The sequence below is a fragment of the Canis lupus genome, chromosome 6 (genome assembly GCF_003254725.2).
Source record: "Canis lupus dingo isolate Sandy chromosome 6, ASM325472v2, whole genome shotgun sequence".
Taxonomy (NCBI): Eukaryota; Metazoa; Chordata; class Mammalia; order Carnivora; family Canidae; genus Canis; species Canis lupus.
This window is the reverse complement of record NC_064248.1, coordinates 13,876,113-13,896,812: the sequence shown is the minus strand read 5'-3', so window position 1 is coordinate 13,896,812 and position 20,700 is coordinate 13,876,113. Positions and strand designations below refer to the sequence as shown.

General features: G+C 44.5%; 1 protein-coding gene across 5 annotated transcripts in view; it reads left to right on the top strand.

Annotated features, from left to right (window-relative positions):
• Window positions 1–3,864: 3,864 nt before the first annotated feature.
• SDK1 (sidekick cell adhesion molecule 1) overlaps window positions 3,865–20,700 on the top strand; it is a 911,663-nt gene continuing 894,827 nt past the window's right edge. For 3 of the 5 annotated variants that reach the window (XM_035717437.2, XM_049111182.1, XM_049111184.1), the window contains exon 1: window positions 3,895–4,018. In XM_035717437.2, the coding sequence (XP_035573330.2) occupies window positions 3,910–4,018 (109 nt within the window). In that variant the 5' untranslated portion in view covers window positions 3,895–3,909. Of the gene's footprint in view, window positions 4,019–20,700 lie in introns of all 5 variants that reach the window. The other 2 variants (XM_049111186.1, XM_049111183.1) reach the window with 2 other exon arrangements.

Below are 20,700 nucleotides of genomic sequence, written 5' to 3'. Positions count from 1 at the left end.
CAAAGCAGCTTCACCTCTTTTAGCCATTGTGTCCCCAGCTGTACTAGTGACAGCAACTCTCACACAGGGACGGGGTAGTGGTGGTGATTAGTGTCATGATGTTCCTGCTCAGGGCTGGCCCACAGTAAGTGCTCAGTGCACAGTAGGTATTATTTCTCCCCTAGGCTCTCATATAGCCCAGGGGTTTAGAAAAGACCCAGGGCTGTTGCAATGGAAAATAAACATAGACACGCCCCCTCCCAGTCTCATGCACCTGCCCAAAGGGCGCCTCTGTGCTCTGTCAGGCAGGTGCTTCCCTATGTTCTCAAGAACAGCCACCTTTCTCTCTCTCTCTCTCTTTTTAAGATTTTATTTATTTATTCATGAGAGACACACAGAGAGAGGCAGAGACACAGGCAGAGAGGCAGAGAGAGAGAAGCAGGCTCCACGCAGGGAGCCCAACGTGGGACTCGATCCCGGGACTCCAGGATCACACCCGGGGCCAAAGGCAGACGCTAAACCGCCGAGCCACCCAGGGATCCCTAAGAACAGCCACCTTTGGGTTGCTTCTCCCTCTTCTGGCCCTCCGTGCATGGCGTGGGAAGGAGGCAGAACCCTGGGAACGGATCTAGGTCAGAGGCCACCTCTACCATTTGGCTACTACTGCCCTTGGGCCTCAGTTTCGCCATCTTTCCTTCACATGCTCATTCTTGAGACTTAATGAGGGTGGACAGCGCACACAGTAGGTGCTCCGGCAGCAGGACCTAGCTCCCGAGCAGGAACCTGGAAGACAGCCCCCGCTCTGCCCTAACCTCGCATGAGGCAGTACACGGAGCAAACGCAGCAAACCTACGCCCAGAGCTTCTTGGGGATCCAGCTTGGAGCGGGGCGCGCACGCCCTGTCCCGCTGCCATCACCACTTACAAGATCTCAATCATCACATGCCCCGGGGCTCCTCCAGGCCGACTGCCAACAGCATCAGACTGTGTGTGTGTGTCACCTTCCAGGCCTCCTCCCACAAAAATACTGGCCTCCGAGCCTCCAGAGCTCTTAGCTCACCCCATAAACTCTGCTAATGCTTACCACATGCAGCTGAGCTGGGGCGCCCCGCCCTACATGCCCCTTTCGCGGGCTCCCCAGGCCTGGCGCAGGGACACCCTTGCTCCCAAGGGATCCTTCTCCCTAGGGGACCCTAGGTTCTTCCCCGCTTGGAGAAGTTCTCCGTAGGGGGCCCTTCCAGCTAGAAGACCCTCCCCATAAGGGCCCCTTCCCCTAAGAGTTTCCCTCCCCCAGGAGGCCCTTCCTTCCCAGACACGACCCTGCCTGCCCTGTGCGGGGAGCGGCCGGCGCTGTGGGCCCCGCAGGCCACGCATGACCTTGGACGCCTCTCGGAAGCCGGCGTCCACTGCTGGCAACAGGCGGCGGGTCTACACCCCGCGGTGCCTTTTGTGGCTAAGAGCTGAACCCCGGGCCGCGCGTGTTTCCCGTCTGCAGCCACAGTAACTTGGCGCGTAACCACCCGAGCCCCCACTGCCCCCGCCCGGGCGGGCGGGCGGACCCCGGGGAAGGGGCGCCGGGAGGGGCGCGCCCACCTGCTCCCGCCCGCCGCACGGCGCCGCCAGCCCACCTGCGCCCCGCACGCCCGGCGCAGGGCGAGGCCGCCCCCGCCCCCGCCCCCGCCCCCGCAGCCCGCGCAGCCCCCGCCCGAGCCGTGCGCCCAGCGCGTGCCGGGACCGCGCCGGCCTGCAGTGCGCGCCGCGCGTCCCTAGGGGGCGCAGCCGGCGCGGGAAGCCGCAGAGGCGAGCCGGCGGCCCGGCGCGAAATTCCAGGCGGGCGGGCGCGGCGAGTTTGAAAACAGGCGAGGGCGTGGGGGCGGGGCGCGAGGCCCGCGAGCCGCCTCCCCGCGGCCAATCAGCGGCGGCGGCGGGCGCGGGCGGGCGGCGCGTGCGGCCGGGCTGTGAATGGGGCGCGGCGGCGGCGGAGGGCGAGCGCCGGCGCGCGGGCGGGCGCACTTTCTCCTCAGCGCCGGGCGGGGGCGGCGGCGGCGGCGTCTCCTCCTCAGCGCCCGCCGGACCCTCCCGGAGACTCGGCGGCAGGGGTGCCCCAGCGGCGGGGGCGCTGGGGGCAGCGTGACGGGAATTTCTCCCGCTGACAACTTCGCCGCGCCCCTCCGCCGCCCGCGGCCCCCGCACCTTGCCGCTCGGCCGGCGGCCACCGCCCGCCCGTCCCGCTCGCGGGGCCCGAGGCCGGGCGCGGGCGGCGGCGGCGGCGGCGGCTCCTCCTCAGCATGGCCCGGGGCGGCGGCGGCGGCGGCGGCGGCGGCGGCGGCGGCGGCGGCGGCGCGGCGGGCCCGGGGCGGCCGCGGGGGTCCTCGCCCGGCCCCGAGCAGCGGCGGCGGCGGCGGCCCCGGGGAGCCCGCGCGGCGCCCGAGAGCCCCGGCCGGGACGCGGGGGAGCGCGGCGGGCGGCCGGCGACAAAGTTGAGCGCGGGCCGGCGGCGCGGATGGTGGGCGCTCCTGGCGCTGCAGCTGCACTTGCTCCGGGCGCTGGCTCAAGGTAGGCGCGGGGTCGGGGCGCGGGGTCCGGGCGCGGGGCCGGGGCGAGCCCGAGCCGTCGGGGCCGCGGGGCGGGAGGCTGGCTTGACGCAGGGGCCGGCAGACGCGCCCTGCGGGGTCGGGCGCCGGCGGGAGCGGAGCAGCGGGGCCCCCGCCGCTCGTCGGAGCCCGGCGTCCCCCGCGGGCGCGCAGCCAGCCGGCCGGCGTCTCCGCGGGACCTCTGGGGCGCGGCGCGCGTCGGGTCCTGCCCGGGTCCCGACCCCGCACGGTCGCGGCGGGAGGCTGAGGGGGGAGGCTGAGGAGGGGAGGCTGAGGACAGGATGAGGAGGGGAGGCTGAGGAGGACAGGTGGAGGGGGGAGGCTGAGGAGGGGGACCGAGGGGGGGAGGCTGAGGAAGGGGGACTGAGGGGGGGAGGCTGAGGAGGACAGGTGGAGGGGGAGGCTGAGGAGGGGGACCGAGGGGGGGAGGCTGAGGAGGACAGACTGAGGGGGATGGCTGAGGGGGGGAGGCTGAGGAGAGGCTGAGGACAGGCTGAGGAAGGGGGACTGGGGGGGGAGGCTGAGGAAGGGGGACTGAGGGGGGGAGGCTGAGGAGGACAGGTGGAGGGGGAGGCTGAGGAGGGGGACTGGGGGGGAGGCTGAGGAGGACAGACTGACGGGGATGGCTGAGGAGGGGAGGCTGAGGAGGACAGGTGGAGGGGGGAGGCTGAGGAGAGGCTGAGGAGGGGGACTGAGGGGGGGAGGCTGAGGAGGAGAGGCTGAAGAAGACAGGAGGGGATGAGGAGGGGAGGCCGAGGAGGGGGCCTGAGGAGGACAGGCTGAGGGGGGGAGGCTGAGGAGGGGGCGGGTGTGTGTGTTGTAGACAGCCGGGAGCAAAACTTCGAGTGCCCGCCGCTTTGTCCCCCTCCTGGGCTCCCGGCGAGGGCGCAGGGGGGCCTCCAAGGGGCAGCGCAGCCCGCGGCGCCGAGGACCGGCCGCCGGGGGAGCTTGCCCCTCAGTCCAGGTGCTGTTAGAGACCCTCTGGCCGTGAACCTCCGTTTCCGCCCAGGTTGGCTCTTCTGTAGAGGGTAACGCTGGGAGGCGAGGGCCGAACCGCGGGTCCCTAGGCGCGTCCTTCCCGGGAGGTGTGTAACGCGCGGGGGGGGGGCGCGTACCCCTGCTGCTGGTGGCCTCGGTGTCCCTTAGCGGCGTCCGCGGAACGCCGCCGCCCCGGGTAGGAGCTCGCAGTGCCGGCCACCAGCGCCCTAAACTTAAATTAGCTGTGCGCGGTGTCCACCGGAGGGACGTGTAACAGTTGGGATGCACTCAGGTCTACGAGGCGTGAACTCACAACCGTCCCCGGCTGGTGGAGCAACTCACGCACGGTTCTCCTGTGGATGCTGACCTCAGGGTATCTAAATCGTCGGCCTCCCCGACCCCTCCCCGGGGCTCTCCTGGCACCAGCTTTCGTGTGTTGCCGCGTGAAAACAAATTGCCATGTTTCTGGTAAACTCCATAGCTAGGAAAATTTTCATTTCACTCGTGTCTCTGTGTGTGTGTGTGTGTGCGCCCGCGCGCGCGCTTTTTGCCTAATAACTGACTTGGGTAGAAAAGCGTTTATTAAGTCATTTTGTAAAATGGGATCTGTAGATTGCTAGAGAAGCCAGCCAGGTTAGGATGAAGAAATCTACATCACTTAGGGCTGACTTTTAAAATAGAAATGGTGTTTATTACTGTTTTCCTTTTTTCCCCCCTTTTTTTAAACAGTGACTTGCACTTTGCAGTAAGCCCTGTACATTTATTTGAAGATTTGTGCACAAGTTCAAATGATTGTGGTGGGGAAATTTGGGGGTTTGAAGTATAGTACAAGAATTTCAAGTCATCAGTTGCACTCTTAAGACTGAAAAATGTGTCCCATTTTTACAGCTGTAATGCTAATGAAAATACATAATTAAAATGCACTAAGGCGACAGTTAAACTTTGTTAGGAATATTTTATTCCTTGTTGCAAGGGAAAACATTGGTACCTGTTTTACATTTATATGGTTTATGAAAGTGTACAGGTCTTTTAGTGTAAAATTTCAAATGGGTTGTCACAAATTTTAAATTCATTGACAGGCTTCTGTTCTCTGTGCTCTGTGAAATGTGTAATATATCCATCATTTTTTATATCATATTGAAAATTCATATTACTGGGGAGATGTCACCATTTGACAAAAGCTCATGTATCTTGAAAATGAAAATTCTGGTGCTGCTATAGAGATTTCTGATGGGATGATGAGTTGGTCATATGCAAGGGAATATATTTTCTTGAATCTTATCAGATAAAATGTAACATTCTAAATGGAATACTTAACAGGAAGCTGGAACTGGTCATAAGGACCATATTACTGTGTAACTAGGTAAAGCATTTCCTAATTTCTCTGTTTTTTTTCTAATGGTGTTTCATGTGGTTAGGCTTGCTCTTGATAGTTTGGGAGAAAAGTGCAACACTGACTAGTAAAACTTACATGTAGTTGCATAATTGGCTGTTATGTGAAATACCAGGTTCAGATCTGCCAAATATAACTATAATGTCTTGAGGTTTCTTTCTGTACGGTTATGAGAATTTTGGAGTTATACTCTGCTGATTGGTGTGCTTATAACACTTCTAGATTCCTAAAGATTTAAGTCTTTAATTCTGAAAGGTAGGTGGCAATGCATGCCTTCTTTATATTGTCCACCAAGGATCCAGACCTGAGTGAGTTTAAGTAGGCTCCACACCCAATATGGGGCTTGAACTCCTGACTCTGAGGTCAAGAGTTGTCTGCTCCACGGGCTGAACCAGCCAGGAGTCCCAGACCTGAGTGTTTTAGAAGGATGTCTTCTGAGGTGAAGGATGGCTGGGTCATAAGTATCATATGTTTAGTCTCTGATGCCTTAGTTTTACTGCTAGACCTTTGATAGGCTTATTGATTCTGGTAACGTCTAGTATATAGACTCCTGTGTTCATTATAGCTTCGTGTGTTAAAAGTTTATATTCATCAGGCTGAATGAGGTAGAAATGCCCTTCTCGGTTATTGCCCTGGGGTTCATAGTTCTCAGTTTCTCCTTTGGAGTCATCTCCAGTTGTTTAGAGTGATGGTTCTCGAACTTTGGTATGTATCAGAATTACCTGGGGAATTTGGTGATCCTGTAGAACCATAGCTTGCTTTCCAAGTGATTTTGATAAACACGGGGTTGGAGAGCACTGCGCTAGATTGCCTTATGTTTTTCCTCATTCTGGTCACCTGGTGTTTTCCTGGAACCTTTCTAGCTCCATGTTTCTCCAATTTGGGGAGTCACGGGAGCTTTAAACCATACTGGAGCCTGGATCTCTTTCCTACAGTTTGAGATTTGACCTGGGCATCAGATTTAAAAACTCAGGTGATCCTGGGCAGCCCAGGTGGTCCAGCGGTTTAGTGCCGCCCTCGGCCAGGGGTGTCATGAACAAATAAATAAAATCTAACAAAATAAAATAAAATCTCAGGTTATCCTAATGTGCAGTCAAGATTGAGACCCATTGCTCTCACCCTTAAATGAGATTACATGATGCAAATTCTCTTTTAACCTTGTTGCTGGCCTTGTGGTTCTGTAGTATCCTAGTACCCCGCAAATTCCAGTGACCTTTATACACTTTGAACCTTTTACTGAAACTTGTTCCATGTTCATGATCTCAAACTTTGAAGTTTTTCTCTAACCTAATCAGCTTTTAATCACTTATTCTATTTATTCTACTGTTGTGCTCCTACTTTGTTTTAGTGTGGGGTATGCATCAGAATCACCAGTGATATTTAAAAATACAATCATCTGGGCTCTGTCTTTGACCTGGAGAATCTCTGGAGCATGAATTTGTGCATTTAAAAAAGCTCCACAGGTGATGCTTGGATCTTGTGCTCCGGTTTTCTCCTTGCGTTGGCCAGTTCCATAATTCCACTCAGTTCTGTGTCATCATTAGTCTGACTCCATGTGGTCTAGATGCTTACCTGGACTACTTTTCTCAGGCCAATTCCCAGGCTTAGGTAAAGTCTACTAATTAGGCTTCCCTGTCCCTGATTTGCTGAAGTCACAAAACTGTGCTAATTGGGTTTGCTGCAAATCTAGCTTCTTTTGGGGGCTTTATGCTTTCATTACCTCAGAAGCTTTTGGTTTCTCCTGTTCTTTTTAGACCCCCTTTCTCTCTCAACTTCATTGTTTGAGTTTGATCTGGAACTTGAGTTCCAGACTACCTGTTTCACTGGAGAATCTTCATACAGAGTGCTACACTAAGTGCATGCTCAGATACTCACTGATTAAATTTTATTAGACCACTGCATGTTTAACAGATGGCAACTGGCCACTTGGTTGGTAACTGTCTTGTAAATCCAGTAATAAGCAATTATCACTCTCTATGCAGCCTTATGTATAGCCACCTGTAGCTAACCTTTATTGAGCCCTTCTTATGTGCCAAGCACTAAGTGCTTTATAAGTAGGCTCATTTACTCTTCACAACAACCCCTGAGAGGTAGGTAGCATTTTGTACTCATTTTACCTTTGGGGAAACTGAGGCACTGAGATGTTAACTAGTTGGCTTGAGGTCCTGAGACTAGTAGTGATGGAGCCAAAATGGGAAGCAAGCTGCTTGATCCACAGTCTGTTCATAACCTCTAGGCTGTGGTGCCTTCCATGTAATCTGGAGTTTTCTATGGGAAGGGAGAGCAAGCAGATCAATACTAAGGAAACATGGTGGTTGATGTTTTCTGAATATTGTTACTGGACCTCAAATTTCAGGTTACTTTACTTATGCTTGTCATTGTTAAATCCCATTAGATAATTCAGAAGATAGAAAAGAGGAAATATGCATAACCCCTTCCATATACCCACCTCTCTCCCATAGTAAAATGACTGTTGCCATTTTGGAGTTTTTCTTCACAAAGGAATTTTTTTTTTCATACTGTAATTTTCAAATTCCAACTGAGAATAGGTTGTGGCAGTTTGTTGGCAGATTTGAACGCCCCAGAATTGACCGCTGGGAGGGTACCAGCCATTTCTTTGAGGAACAGTTGGAAAATTCTTTTAGCTGCATTCAAGTCCTTTATATGCAAATAAAGAGGTGGGGTTTGTGAGGCACAGAATTTCTGTTAGCGCGCCTTTTACCTTACCCTGATTCAGTTTAGCTACATACTGGGATTATACCTTACTAGGAAGTTTCCTGTGCCCATAAATATTGAGGTCAAAGTGGAACTCTGACCAGTTAGATGCGTAATTAAGTGGAATCAAGTAAGATGTTAAATTCTACCTACCAGTTGCCTTTATATTATTTCCACTCTTCAGAATCCTTGCATTTTTTTTTTGTTCTGAAATACGGACTTGGAGCCCTCTTCTTGGTGTCCCCTAGATCAGAGACGAGTTATGTTGGTTGACTGACTCCACAGAAAGGAACAGACTCAGAGTGAGTAGGAAGACAGAGAAACTGGATTTTGACTAGGTCACAGCTTAAATTTCTACAAGTAATAAAAGCTATAGTTTTTTTTTTTTTTTAAGATTTTTAATCTTAAATAATCTTTATACCCAGCATGGGGCTTGAACTAACAACCTCAAGATCAAGAGTTGCATGCTCTTCCAACTGAGCCAGCCAGGTATCTCTAAAAGCTATAGTTTTAAGAGTAGACTCTTGAAGTCCAAATCCATGCAAGGTGAGTAAAGCTGAGGGTAGGGAATAAAAATCAGGTTGAAAAGTATATTATAAAGGGGAGTTAAAGTAGAATTATTTCTTAAAAATTGAAGATGTTTAAATTTTATTTGGTCAAATATTCTTACTAAGTGATGATACATTTCTGCCTAATGTAACAGCATTTTCATTTGCATAGTTTTTTTGTATTATAGTTATCTGAGAACCTAGTTATAAAATGTTTTTTTTTAATTTTACATCTTTAAAAATATTTGTAGATCTTTTAATAAAAAGGGCATAAACATTTGTGCCCATGATCCTGATAGACCAATATATTTGGTCAACTGGGACAGAGAATATGGCACCTTCTGCCATCCTTTTGTACTAGCACATAGAAATTAGTCTTAAGGTTTCAGTGAATCTCTGAAATGCAGAAGTCTGTAAGAGTTGGACAGATACTTATTTGCCACTTGATCCTGGATCTGAGACCAGTTTTGGAGAAATATGTTAGTCTTAGAGATTCATTGTATTAACACTATTCTTGCTATATCCAAGTTTAAGAATGAATAAATGATGTTATGGGAGCACTTCTTTAGGAAACCTTAGTTACTTAGATTTGCTATTCTAGTATTCAGGTGGTCTGGCCTCTTGACAGGCATCTCTCTCTCTCTCTCTCTCTTTTTTAAGATTTTATTTTTTCATGAGAGACAGAGAGAGAGAGAGAGGTAGAGACATAGGCAGAGGGAGAAGCAGGCTCCATGCAGGGAGCCCGATGTGGGACTCCATCCCGGGACTCCAGGATCACACCCTGGGTCAAAGGCAGGTGCTAAACCGCTGAGCCACCCAGGGATCCCTTGACAGGCATCTCTAAAGCTTTAGCTTTCCCCCTGTCCCTACAATCTTTTGTGGGAATGAGAATATTTTTGTAAAGTTTTGCTGGAAACCTGGATGTGGTGAGTGGAAAAGGCGATGGGCTGAGTGTCAGTAGACCTGGTTTTTATTTCACTCTAACTTGCAATATGAGTAAGTCTGTTGGCCTTTTTGGGTCTGTTTTCTCACCTGTGAAAGGAGGGGGTTAGACTAGATCTTCAAAATGGTTCTCTGCTTTTTATTTTTTATTTTTTTTAAGACTTTATTTATTCATGAGAGAGACACAGAGAGGCAGAGACATAGGCAGAGGGAGAAGCAGGCTCCTCACAAGAAGCCCAATGTGGAACTCCATCCTGGGACCCTGGGATCAGGCCCCAAGCAAAAGGCAGACACTCAACCGCTGAGCCACCCAGGCATCCCTGCTCTGCTTCTTTGATCTTCTGTATGTTGTCATATCCTTTCTGCCCTTTACCAGACTTTGTAAGTGTGTCTGCTATCTGGGGATTCTGGAACTCCATGTGCCTTAGCTCTTAGAACCTAATTCTCTTCATTTTACTTTTTCCAGGGTGTTTATAGTATCAAAGACAACTAAGATGCAATATAGTATTTCTGCCGTCTAGCACATGATGTATTTACTCTAGCCTGAAAATGGTTCATGTTCAAAACTTTAGGTTCTGTGAAATGAATTAGTGCCATAATTTATCAGTGTAAGCCTGCAGTTTGGAGAAATAAATTTCCTTAAAAATATGAAATGCTTACTTATTTAAATGGCTTTAAGAAGAAAGGGCAAGAGCAATTGAAATCTACTGGAGGTAATTAATACAGAGAGAAATTTAAAAAGATATGAAATAGTGATGGATATGAGAATGTTTATGTTTCTAGGACAGTGACCGTCAGTAATTTAAAGAGATTGGTAGATGGTGTTTGTTGATGTTTCTGTGCTCAACCTAATGTTATGTTGGTTAATTGCATTCCTTAGGGACTTGAGTAAATCAAAAGGGTCTCCAAATTAACATAAAAACTATTTTTCACTCTAACAGCCTTAGCTGGCACTCTATTGATATACAGTGTCTACTGAAGATAACAGCTATCAAATAATCCAATTTCTTGACAATATGTGTCAGTCAAGTAAATCTTTTAATTTGCTGATCTTTGGAGATTAGTATGTTGAACATAGGATAAGACTATAGCCCATGCACTGTTTTTGGCTTTGCTAAGTATATATATATATATATTTTAACTGATAAGGCCAACCTTTGGAGATATGGGCTGTAGAGAATAGACTAGACTTGTGGGCACATATTACATGGACAAAATTAACCTTTGGTGCACTGTTCTGTTACCACTTTTCCCTTTCAGAACTCTCCTCTGTATTCTAGACATGATTTCTTATCATGCAAGTTTGGAAGCTGTCAGATATGTAAGCTTGATTTTACAAAGATGAACGATCTTTCCAAGAAAAAAAAAATATAGGGAGGTGTAACCAAGGGCTTGGCTATGCCAAGAAGAGTTGCCATTATGTATGTATATATGTATATACATATTTATTTATAGAGCACATGGGTGATGGTGGAGGGTCAGAGGAAGAAGTAGAGGGAGAATCTTAAACAGAGGCTCCTCATCCAGTGAGGAGCCCTACATGGGGCTCTAGCTCATGACCCTGAGATTATGACCTGAGCCAAAATCAAGAGATGGGTGCTTAACCACCCAGGTGCCCCAGTAGTTGCCTTTACTAAGAGTAATTGGGGAGGGAATTTTAGCAATCCAAATAGAAGACTAGTTAGGAAAAAGCTAGATTTCGGGTAAGAAAGGGTTTCATAGCTTATAACCTACTTAGATAAGAATGATCATCTCCAGAAGTACAGTTTCTGTGGGTTTTTTAGTGTGATCTTTAATTTATTTTGTATATCTGTGGTTTACTCATCAAAGAGGGCCTATTTTCAAAGCAAAGGTCGGTTCTATTTGCCTTCTCCCTAGGTGTTACATGTGGTGGAAAAAGGATAGGAAATTTTTATTTTGTGGACCAAAGCCCTTCTATACAATGAGTGTCAGTGTTGATTTAATACATGAACCACCAGATGGCAATAGAAAAAGTGTTTATAGAGGATATAATCTGTAGTTATCACAGCTAACTTTTTTTCCTTCCATGGTTACACTACTTTTCAGTATACTTACGTAATACATAAAATATTTGGCCATGAGCAGGGTGAGTTTATACCTGACAATGCAAATAACAACCAGCAAATAGAATAGTGGTAAAATGTTACTAGAATAAGACAATTCCTTTACACAAACACATGTATAAACTGTTCCTGGAGGGAGTAGATTTCCAAATATGCAACTTTATGATTTATATTACTGTATAGTTATGCTTTTACTTCTAATGTTTTTGTTCAGTAGTTAGCTTTATAGTAACTGTGACAATTGCAGAACATAAAAGAAAACATGGTTCTTAACCTACAGTATTTTATTTAACACCTTTTAAATGAGATACATGAGTTTACAAACATTGAACATATTTATATATTTTCTGGCCAAAGGTATTTTTATTTTATGTAGAATTTGTTTTATTTTGCCTTGTAGGCATGTCCCCTTTTTCTAAGTCTGTCTTCATGGCTCTTTCAAGGTTTTTTTCTTTCCTTTTTCTTAACTAAGATTCTTGGCTAGAAGGTAGAAACTCAGTCTGAACTACTTAAGAAAAAAAAGGATTTCATTGGAGACATCCTAGGGTATCACAGTGTAACAAGAATACCCTGAAACTTTGCAAATTTAGGATTCAGCTCCACCTTAGGAATAACTAGAGCCAAGTGTTCAAAACCTCTCAGGTATTGTCCTGTCATCCTCTCTCAATTTGCTTCTTTCTGTTCCTGTGTTGGTGTCATTCTTGACTGTTAGTGAAAATTGGCTTTACTGTTGGGACTCAAATTCAGCTATCGTCAATCTTTGCATTTCTAATGCTTCAGAATCTTAAATAAAAGATTGATTTATAACTTTGGTCCTGAGTCTAAAATCTGTGAAATGGTTAAATTAATATTTTAAAAGTATAATCTCAAAAAGGAAAAAAAAGCATTTTGGTTGCAAAACTGAGAGTAGATTTGGAAAAACCAGAATGATACATAAGTTAGTCTATCTCAGCAGCTGAGGTTGGAGAACGTGTTTGCTTGGGCTATATTGGGTAGTGTTGGAGAGAGACAGAGGTAGATGTTGTAGAGACCGATTTAGGAGGCAAAAAAAACCCCAAAAAACCAAACCAAAACAAAAAACCCAAAACGACAGGACTTGGTAAGGTAATAGGTTGGATATGGAAGGTGAATGAGAATATGTCATGGGTGATGAGGTTTCTGAATTGCATGACTAGTTGGTTAGTGCAATCATTTGCTGAGATTGGACTACTTCAGTTTGGGCTGTATGGTCCTGATTGTGGTTCTTGATATGTTAATGCGAGGTATTTATGAGGTATCCAAACAGGTGTTAAGAAGGTATTAAATAGATGCTTTTCTGTCAGAGGTGAGATCTGGGCTTTTGCTGTAAATATTTGTGGAGAAGTTATAGCCTATTGTTTAAGAGAATGATATTGGCTTAAAATAAAACCTACTCAGCCATTTGCTAGTGGTGCTTCCAAAGTTGGCTGCTTAGTCATCTTTTACCACTTTTTCTCATCCTTGAAGTAAGTATAGTAATTGCATCTACTTTATAGAGCTGCTGTAAGGATCATTTGATATGGTTTCAGGTAAGGTGTTTAGCACCTTAGCAAGTACATAGCATGCATCTGGTCAATGCTAGGTGGTGGTCTTATTCTTTATACCTTTGTGGACAGGAATCGTGCCTCATTCACCTATTTTCGTATAGTACTAGATATTAATGAGCCACTGTAGGGCAGAGTGGGGAGTGTGAACAGTAGACATGACTGGAGCATAGTGATTTAACCTGGTTATGACTTTATAAATTGATGGAGGAAGAGATTGGAGTGATGGGAGTAAGTTAGAGAATGGTGGTAATATTGGAGTAAGTATTTGGACTGGGGTGATAGTGGGGTGGCAAAATTGGAGTAGTATTGCTGTGGGTAGGTGACTAAGATGAGCAAGAAAAGACCATTGGATTTGATTAGGCAGGAAATGTTGATCTTTTTGAGTATAATTTCACTAGAGTTCTAGGACTGTAAAGCAGATTGAAGTTGATTACAGAATGAATGGGTAGTGAGAAAATGGAATCTACAGGTGTGTTCTTTGTTGAAATTATCTGTTGAAATTCTCAAAAAAAAAAAACTGAAGACATTTGGAGTGTGTAGTGACAAAATGATCTTAAAATGCCTTGGGAATATTTATTCCAATTTGGAAACTGTTCTCAAGGCTGAAAAAAAGTTGGCTGTTGTCATCTGGCAAAACGGTAAGTAATCACCACAATTTTCTGAAGTGATCATTTTAGTTTCATACTCTGTGACTATTACAGGCTTCTAGCAACATTGCCACCAGAGGTGAATGGAAGATTTCTACTCATACCTTGCTACTAACACATGGAAACTGTGGACAAAATATCCTAAGGGCAAACAAAAGGATTCCTGAGTCTGAAAGACCAGGAAATCCCAGGTGCCAGAAGTGAAAGGAGAACTCAAAGCCCACATTATAATAGGGAGCTCAAGGCCTGCTCTGGTCTCAGATCTGGATGCAGCCTCCAAGGGCTTTGGTCTTGAAGGTGTCATGAAGGAATAGGAGACATGGCCTTAGGTCTCCATGAAGAAGGAAGGTAGGGTTGAGGTCTTCCTACATAAAACTTAGAAGGATGTCCGTCTGTGAAAAGAAGACTAGAAAAACCTGGTCCAAGAAAGTGGAAAGAAACGTGTCTTTCTTGGGATTGTATGTAATTAGAAGTGAAAAGAGAAACCTCTGAATCCCAAAGCTGTACATCACATTGAGGGTGGGTTAAAATTTAACATTTCTTACAGTGCAAACTAATCCTTAAGCTGAGACATTAGCATGAAACATGGTACGGAACTATGGAAACCAGTGGAGTCCTTAGAAATAAGTGTGAAACTGTCCTGCAGAGCAAATGAAAAACCTGGGACTCTCAGTGAAGAAACAGTTCATGCTAAAGGTGAACTTGCAGTAAAAAATTGCCAGCTACAGAAGGAGATGAATCAGTATAAAGGAGAGTGGACAGGTGTTTTAAGTTGGAGAATTGGTACTCCAAGAAGTACTTGCAGGACATAAGACAGAGTTCCTTGGTTAAGATTATTAGAGATACAAGGGATAAGACTATAATTAAGACTATAATGAAAGAACATCACAGATTAGAAGATTTGGAACAGGACCAAAGAGAACTTAGAGAAATGAAAATTATGGTCTTTAAAAATAAATTCAGTAGACAGGTAAAACAGCTGAGTAGTATAATTGAGCAAATTACTGATTTTTTTTTTTTAAAGATTTTATTTGAGAGAGCACGAGTGGATAGAAAGGGAGAAGCGGACAGACACCCTGCTGACTTGGGAGCCCGACGTGGGGCTCCATCCCAGGACCCTGAGATTAGACCTGAAGGCAGACTTAAGCGACTCAGCCACCCAGGTGATCCCAAACTACTGATTTTTAAGGAGGTCTGAAGAAATTGTTTGGAATAAAGTACTGAAGGGTGAGAAGATGGAAAATGAGTTGTTGAGACTCATGAACTTTTTTTTTTTTTTTTTTTAAGATTTATTTATTTATGATAGAGGCAGAGACAACAGGCAGAGGAATAAGCAGGCTCCATGCTGGGAGCCCGATGCGGGACTTGATTCCGGGACTCCAGGATCGTGTCCTGGGCCAAAGGCAGGCGCTAAACCACTGAGCTACCCAGGGATCCCCGAGACTCATGAACTTTTAATATGAACGTCTGTTACTGCCTTCCGCAAGCTTCCAGGAAGAGGAAATGGGGGGAGGCACTATCTAAAGATATAATGACTAAAAAAATTCCATAATAAATGCAGGGCCTAAGTTCTGAGTTCCAAGAAGTACAGTGAACCCCAAGCAGGCTAAATAAAAATAAATTTATACTTAGACATATTGTAGATGAAACACTAGAAACAAGATAGAACCAACCTCAGGAAAACTGTTGTCCAGACTGGCAGGCCTTTTGAGTCCATACACAGTAATATTAAGGAGTAAGTTAAAGTCTTTCTAGATAAAGACAAAGATCACTCATAGACTAGCTGGAGGAACTAGTAAAAGGTGTACTTTAAGAAGAAAGGAATTGAAACCAGAAGAAGGAGTGAGATGAAAATAGCAAAATGTGAAGTGTTAGGAAGCAGTTTCTCAGATTTACTCTTTTATATGCCTGTGGTTTGAGAAAAGTGGGCATTAGCAGTTTCTACTGATGTAGAGTGGACAGGTTAGTATAAGGTGAGGGCAGCAGAGTTCATTTAGTGCTTACTGAGGGCTTTGAGGGAACAAGACACTGTAAAGCAATAAAGCTACAATGATAAAACACAATTCCTTCCTTCATGGAGCTTATTGCTTATTGAGGTGGAGACACACTGACAAAATACAGGATAATTGATGGTGAAGAGCCCTTTAGCTGTAGGAACGGTTTAGAGCCTGGGAGATGAGCTTCAGCAAGATACAGGGATACAAGTAGGCCATGTTAGAGTCTGGGGGTTCCCATTAGGACTTGGGAATTCAGAGATTCAGATAGAAAGAAATCGAGCAACCAGAGTGAGGAATTTTGACAGTATTTTGCCAGGTAGAAGGACCAAACATCAAGATGTTTGTGTTTAGCCAGCACATTCCAAAATGGCCTTCTTTACATTCTGAATTGTGGTCTTATGTGTGAAAAAAATTGAACTTGGATCTTACTTAGCAGGGAGCTAGGTTAAATGCACAAGGATAAACTACTTTTAATAACATTTGAAAAAGAGCATACATATAGAGGAACATTGTTAAGATAGGAAGAAATTCAGTGGATCAGAATTAATAGAGGTGAGAATGTAGACATTTGTGATTTGTGGCAACTTGATATTATTGGCTGGTTGTTTTTAACCAACAAACCACCAGTCTTTAAAAATTACTTAAATCTAGTGTCACAATATGATAGGTAGAAAGAGGTCATTTGTATCTCTCACTGCTGTTCTCTGTGGAATCAAAGGTATGAGAAACATAAGTTGTGATGTTGCTTCTGTGTTGGAGATGTAGCGAGTGAAAATTTATAATTTAGTATTTAATTAGCTTCAGATGCAGCTTAAGTTTTCTTTTTTTTAAACCACAATTTCTTTGAGTCAAAAGTTGTTTTTGGGTAAATCAATGGAATTTCATCATAGATACTATTGACAATAAGCACGTTTGGGGAAAAAAAAAATACAAAACCAAGCCAAAATAACAAAACCCCAGCCAGACCTCATTTTTTTCTGTAATTTCTCCCAAATTAGCTTGGGAGGAAACATTGGAAGTCCTGACCTGTTCTGACTCTCATTCCACCATTTCAGGGAACAGGTTGGCTTGGTTGGTATCCTCTGTCTATATGTGTTAGCAGTGGGTGACCCTGACCAAAATGATGAGGATCTGAATTTTTCTGGCATCTTTTTTAGTGACTGATGCAGCACAGGAGGAAAAACTACCTATACTGTGTTGGTATTAAGTATGTTTTAGAAGTGGATCTAATTGACATGGAAAGATGTTCAGAATACGCTAAGTGAAAAATGAGATTATAGCATGATTTGTACAGTGTAATAGCTTGTCTTTATTGAGTGCTTCTCCTGCACTGGGTACTGCAATAGCGCCTTTCTATGTAGTATCTTTCTGGCCTTGTTAGAGCTCTATTCTGTGGATGGAGAAATTGGGGTGCAGATAGGTTAAGGTCACCACTTAATAAGTAGTGAACCTGGGATTGGAACAGATTTGGCTGACCCCAGAGCTCCTGCTCTTAGTCTTGGCACTGTGCTGCCCTCTGCATGTGATCTGAGCACATGTGGTGGGGAGTTTCTCTAATACGGGGGCATTTATACGTGCATAAACAGGAAAGGGGCTGGGAGGCAGCACATTGAGATATGAATATTAATACCAGCCTGTCTCTTGGTGAGTAGAAATATGGGAGTTTTGTTTTACTTTTCTCTATTTTCTGTCTATAATGGGGCTTAGATTGCTTTTGAAATACATAATATAAAATCTTAAAAGTATAATAGGTTTAAAAAGTAATGGGGATGTAATATTAAGTCAGAAACAGAAAATTGTTTTATAATCTATGCAGCAAGTGTGAATGAACAGACCAGCCTGTCTGGAAAGTGTGTCTCTGTGTTATGGGAAAAATTTCTGAATGTTCTAATTTTCAAACAGTATGCATTTATAACTTTAAAAAAATTATGAAAGTTATTAACCATAATGCAGTATTAGTGGATTTTAGGAGGAGTATGGTATTAAAGTAGTTTAATGGTTCATGCTGAGATTCCATTACTGGGTACCTGAGATTTTGGTGTGTTTTTCTGTTGGAGGGAACTTACTTAAATTATTGTTTTGGGTCTTATTTTGCTCATTTATTTGAAAAGACATGCAGTATCTTAAATGATAGACTCCCTGGAAGAGCAAAAACTACTTTGAAAGATGGATGGATAAACACATTTGTACTATCGATATCTGGTTAGTGCTGCTTGATCTTTATTTTATGACACTGGTGTCAAATTCTCCCAATAACAACTCTAATATCAAACTTCAATAAATTGAAGTTTTTATGGTATTATGTACAAAAAACTTGAAGGATATAATTGTAAATAAAGATTAGGAGTAATTTTAATTTGAAATATTTTACATAAATTAACTTAATGCATTTATATTAGATACATCATAAATTAAGAGAGTGTTAGGTATGAATGCGGTAGTGTGGCAGGCAACATTTAGGGTGGCACCTGGCTTATAGAAATGTATCATTTTCTGACAATGGTCCTGGTAAACAGCAGGGGCCTCTGTTAGCCATTTCTCTTCTGTGTCATCTCTCCAATTGTTTTCATGATGCTCTGTGAATCTCTGTAGCCCCAGAGCTGCTCTGATTCTTGCCTATCCTTAAGTACAGATGTTCTGCTTTTCCTCGTCTGTTTCTCAGTATATTCTCCTCTTAAGCCACTCAGCTGCTTTTCTGTGAGCAAATGGTACTCATATCTTTTAAAGGATGGGGATGGGGATATTTAATAATAAGCATTGCCAATAATTTTGAACCATGTAACTATAAAATTATAGAAGTTCTAAAAGTAAGTACTCTAAGGCAAGCAAAGGAACATACGTTGATTACGAGCAGGCATATTATTCATCGAATTTCAATAAATGAAATTGTGTTTTGACTTTGTTTTCATCTTTCCACTTTTGAGGCTAATTGGAGAGTGGGAACTCCTTTTCCTAATCTTGCTTTTAGGTGGTTCTGTGACTTCATTTTTCTTCCCCATTTCTATAGCTCAGCTTAATCTGTAGTTGTGTTCCCTGGGCCTGCCAGGGTCCATTTGCCTCTGTTCATTCCTGACTGTCTACTGAAGATTTCTGAGTGGCTTTCCTTGTTCCTTTGCTGTCTCACTAAGGTTTCTTACCTGCACTCTCTTCTCCCATGTTCTCCTTTCCATGTTTGGCAGCATGTTTGGTCTATGTTTAGGATGTGAGCAGTAGCAATAGGACTCTTCATAGGTGAAAACACCTAGAAAGCGTGCATGACTGAAAGAGGTGTGTCTTTGTTGTCCATAAGTCTTTTATTTAGTCTTGGTAAGCAAGGAGAGGTGTAAGCCATCCTTCATTATAGGATTTTAGCTTTTAATAGTTATATTGTATTTTATTATGTAGTGCTTATTTCTTGTGAAAAGTTACATGAGTTGGTTAAAAACTCATACAATGCCAAAGTATATGTAGTGAAAAGGCTCTTCTTTCCTGATTCTCAGTCCTCTGGTCCTCTCTGCTTGAGGCCATCACTGTTCCCAGTTTGAATATTTTTTCGATGATATTTTTTGTATGTGCAATCATGTATATATTTTCTCCCAGCCCTTTGACTTTATGCAAAAGGTAGCATACTATTACCTTGGAGACTGGCCTCAGCACACTTGTCTTTTTTTTCACTTAATACTGTATCTTAGAGATCATTTCACATTAGCACATGTAGATATCTCATTTTTAAATACGTAGAAAATGTGCTTTTAAGCCATTGGCTATGGTGTACTGGCATTGTAATGTGATAGTGTCATGAGTTGAAGGGCTGGGTTAAAATGCTGGCTCTGCCATTTATGAGGTATGTGACCTTGGGCAAGTTACGTAACCTGTGTTTCAGTTGCTTCTTTATAAAATGAAAAGGTAGCATCTTTTTACAAGGTTTTTCTAAGGATTAAAAGAGATAATGTATGTAAAGCATTTAGCACAGTGTCTTGCTTAATAAATCATAGCTGTTATTGTGCTCATTAATTTATCAGATCAGATGAACCCCTAATATGTTTCTCCTTTTTCAAGTAAAATACACAGAAGGTATTACATATTTCTTGACCTTTTAATTTACCTTGATTGATCTTCCAATCCATTGTATTCTTTCCCTCTTCTGTCATCAAATAACATTACCTATTTTACTTTTTGAGATTTCTTAGCTTATTGATGACTTTACTGACCTATCATGTCATCTCTGTCATTGCATTAGGTACTATCAGTTGTGGTTTATTATAAAACTTCACAGAGAAGGAATATTTCTGTTGATGATACTCCAGAGTGAATTTAATGTCAGCCATTGAAATTTTTCAAGTCACTAGGCAGAATGATTCTTTTTGTGACTGGGATTTCAGCTGGGATAGAACTGAGATTTGGATACAGATGGCAACTGGCAGAGAGTAGTCAATGTAGGGCTGAGATGCCACAGAGGCACTTCAGGGTGTGGGCCTGTCTGGGACTGGCCCTGGGAGGCCAGTCAATAGGGAGGAGAATGCATGGGGAGGGTGGTGATACAGCAACCCCATTGTTCGCTAAAAACTGTTAGGATAACAAAAAGTCAGAGGCAGTGGGGCCTCATGGGGAATGGTAAGCAGCGTGTGGTATGTATAAAATAGAAAAATAACGGTGTCTATAAACTAGATGAGCTGCCTTACTGGGCTATTTTAATGTTCTGCTTCAAGGTATAAGAAGTCTTTTTTTTTAAATTTTTTTTTTTATCTATGATAGTCACACACAGAGAGAGAGGCAGAGACATAGGCAGAGGGAGAAGCAGGCTCCATGCACCGGGAGACCGACGTGGGATTCGATCCCGGGTCTCCAGGATCGCGCCCTGGGCCAAAGGCAGGCGCTAAACCGCTGCGCCACCCAGGGATCCCAGGGTATAAGAAGTCTAACTGAGAATGCCCCCACCCTTTTCATAGGGATGCATGGATCTCACTTGACAGGGGTCTGTCAAGCTGTCAGGATTGCTGCACCTAGAAATATTTGTGTAAGACCCTTTTAAGGGAGTTGAGTATCTGTAAGAGCATCTGGAGGTTTAGACCTAGTGAATTTAGGATATTAATTCACAACAGTGTGATTCCATCTATACTTACCAGCTGGTGTGATCTAAGCAAGCCAGCTTACATTTTAGAGGTTTCTTTTGTGCTCTGTAGTGGAGTGGTTTTTGGCCTCTTGGCCCTGATACGTTTTCACTATTTGAATGATGCATCTTTGCACTGTTTGATAATCGTAATGTTCTTGTCCCTTTTG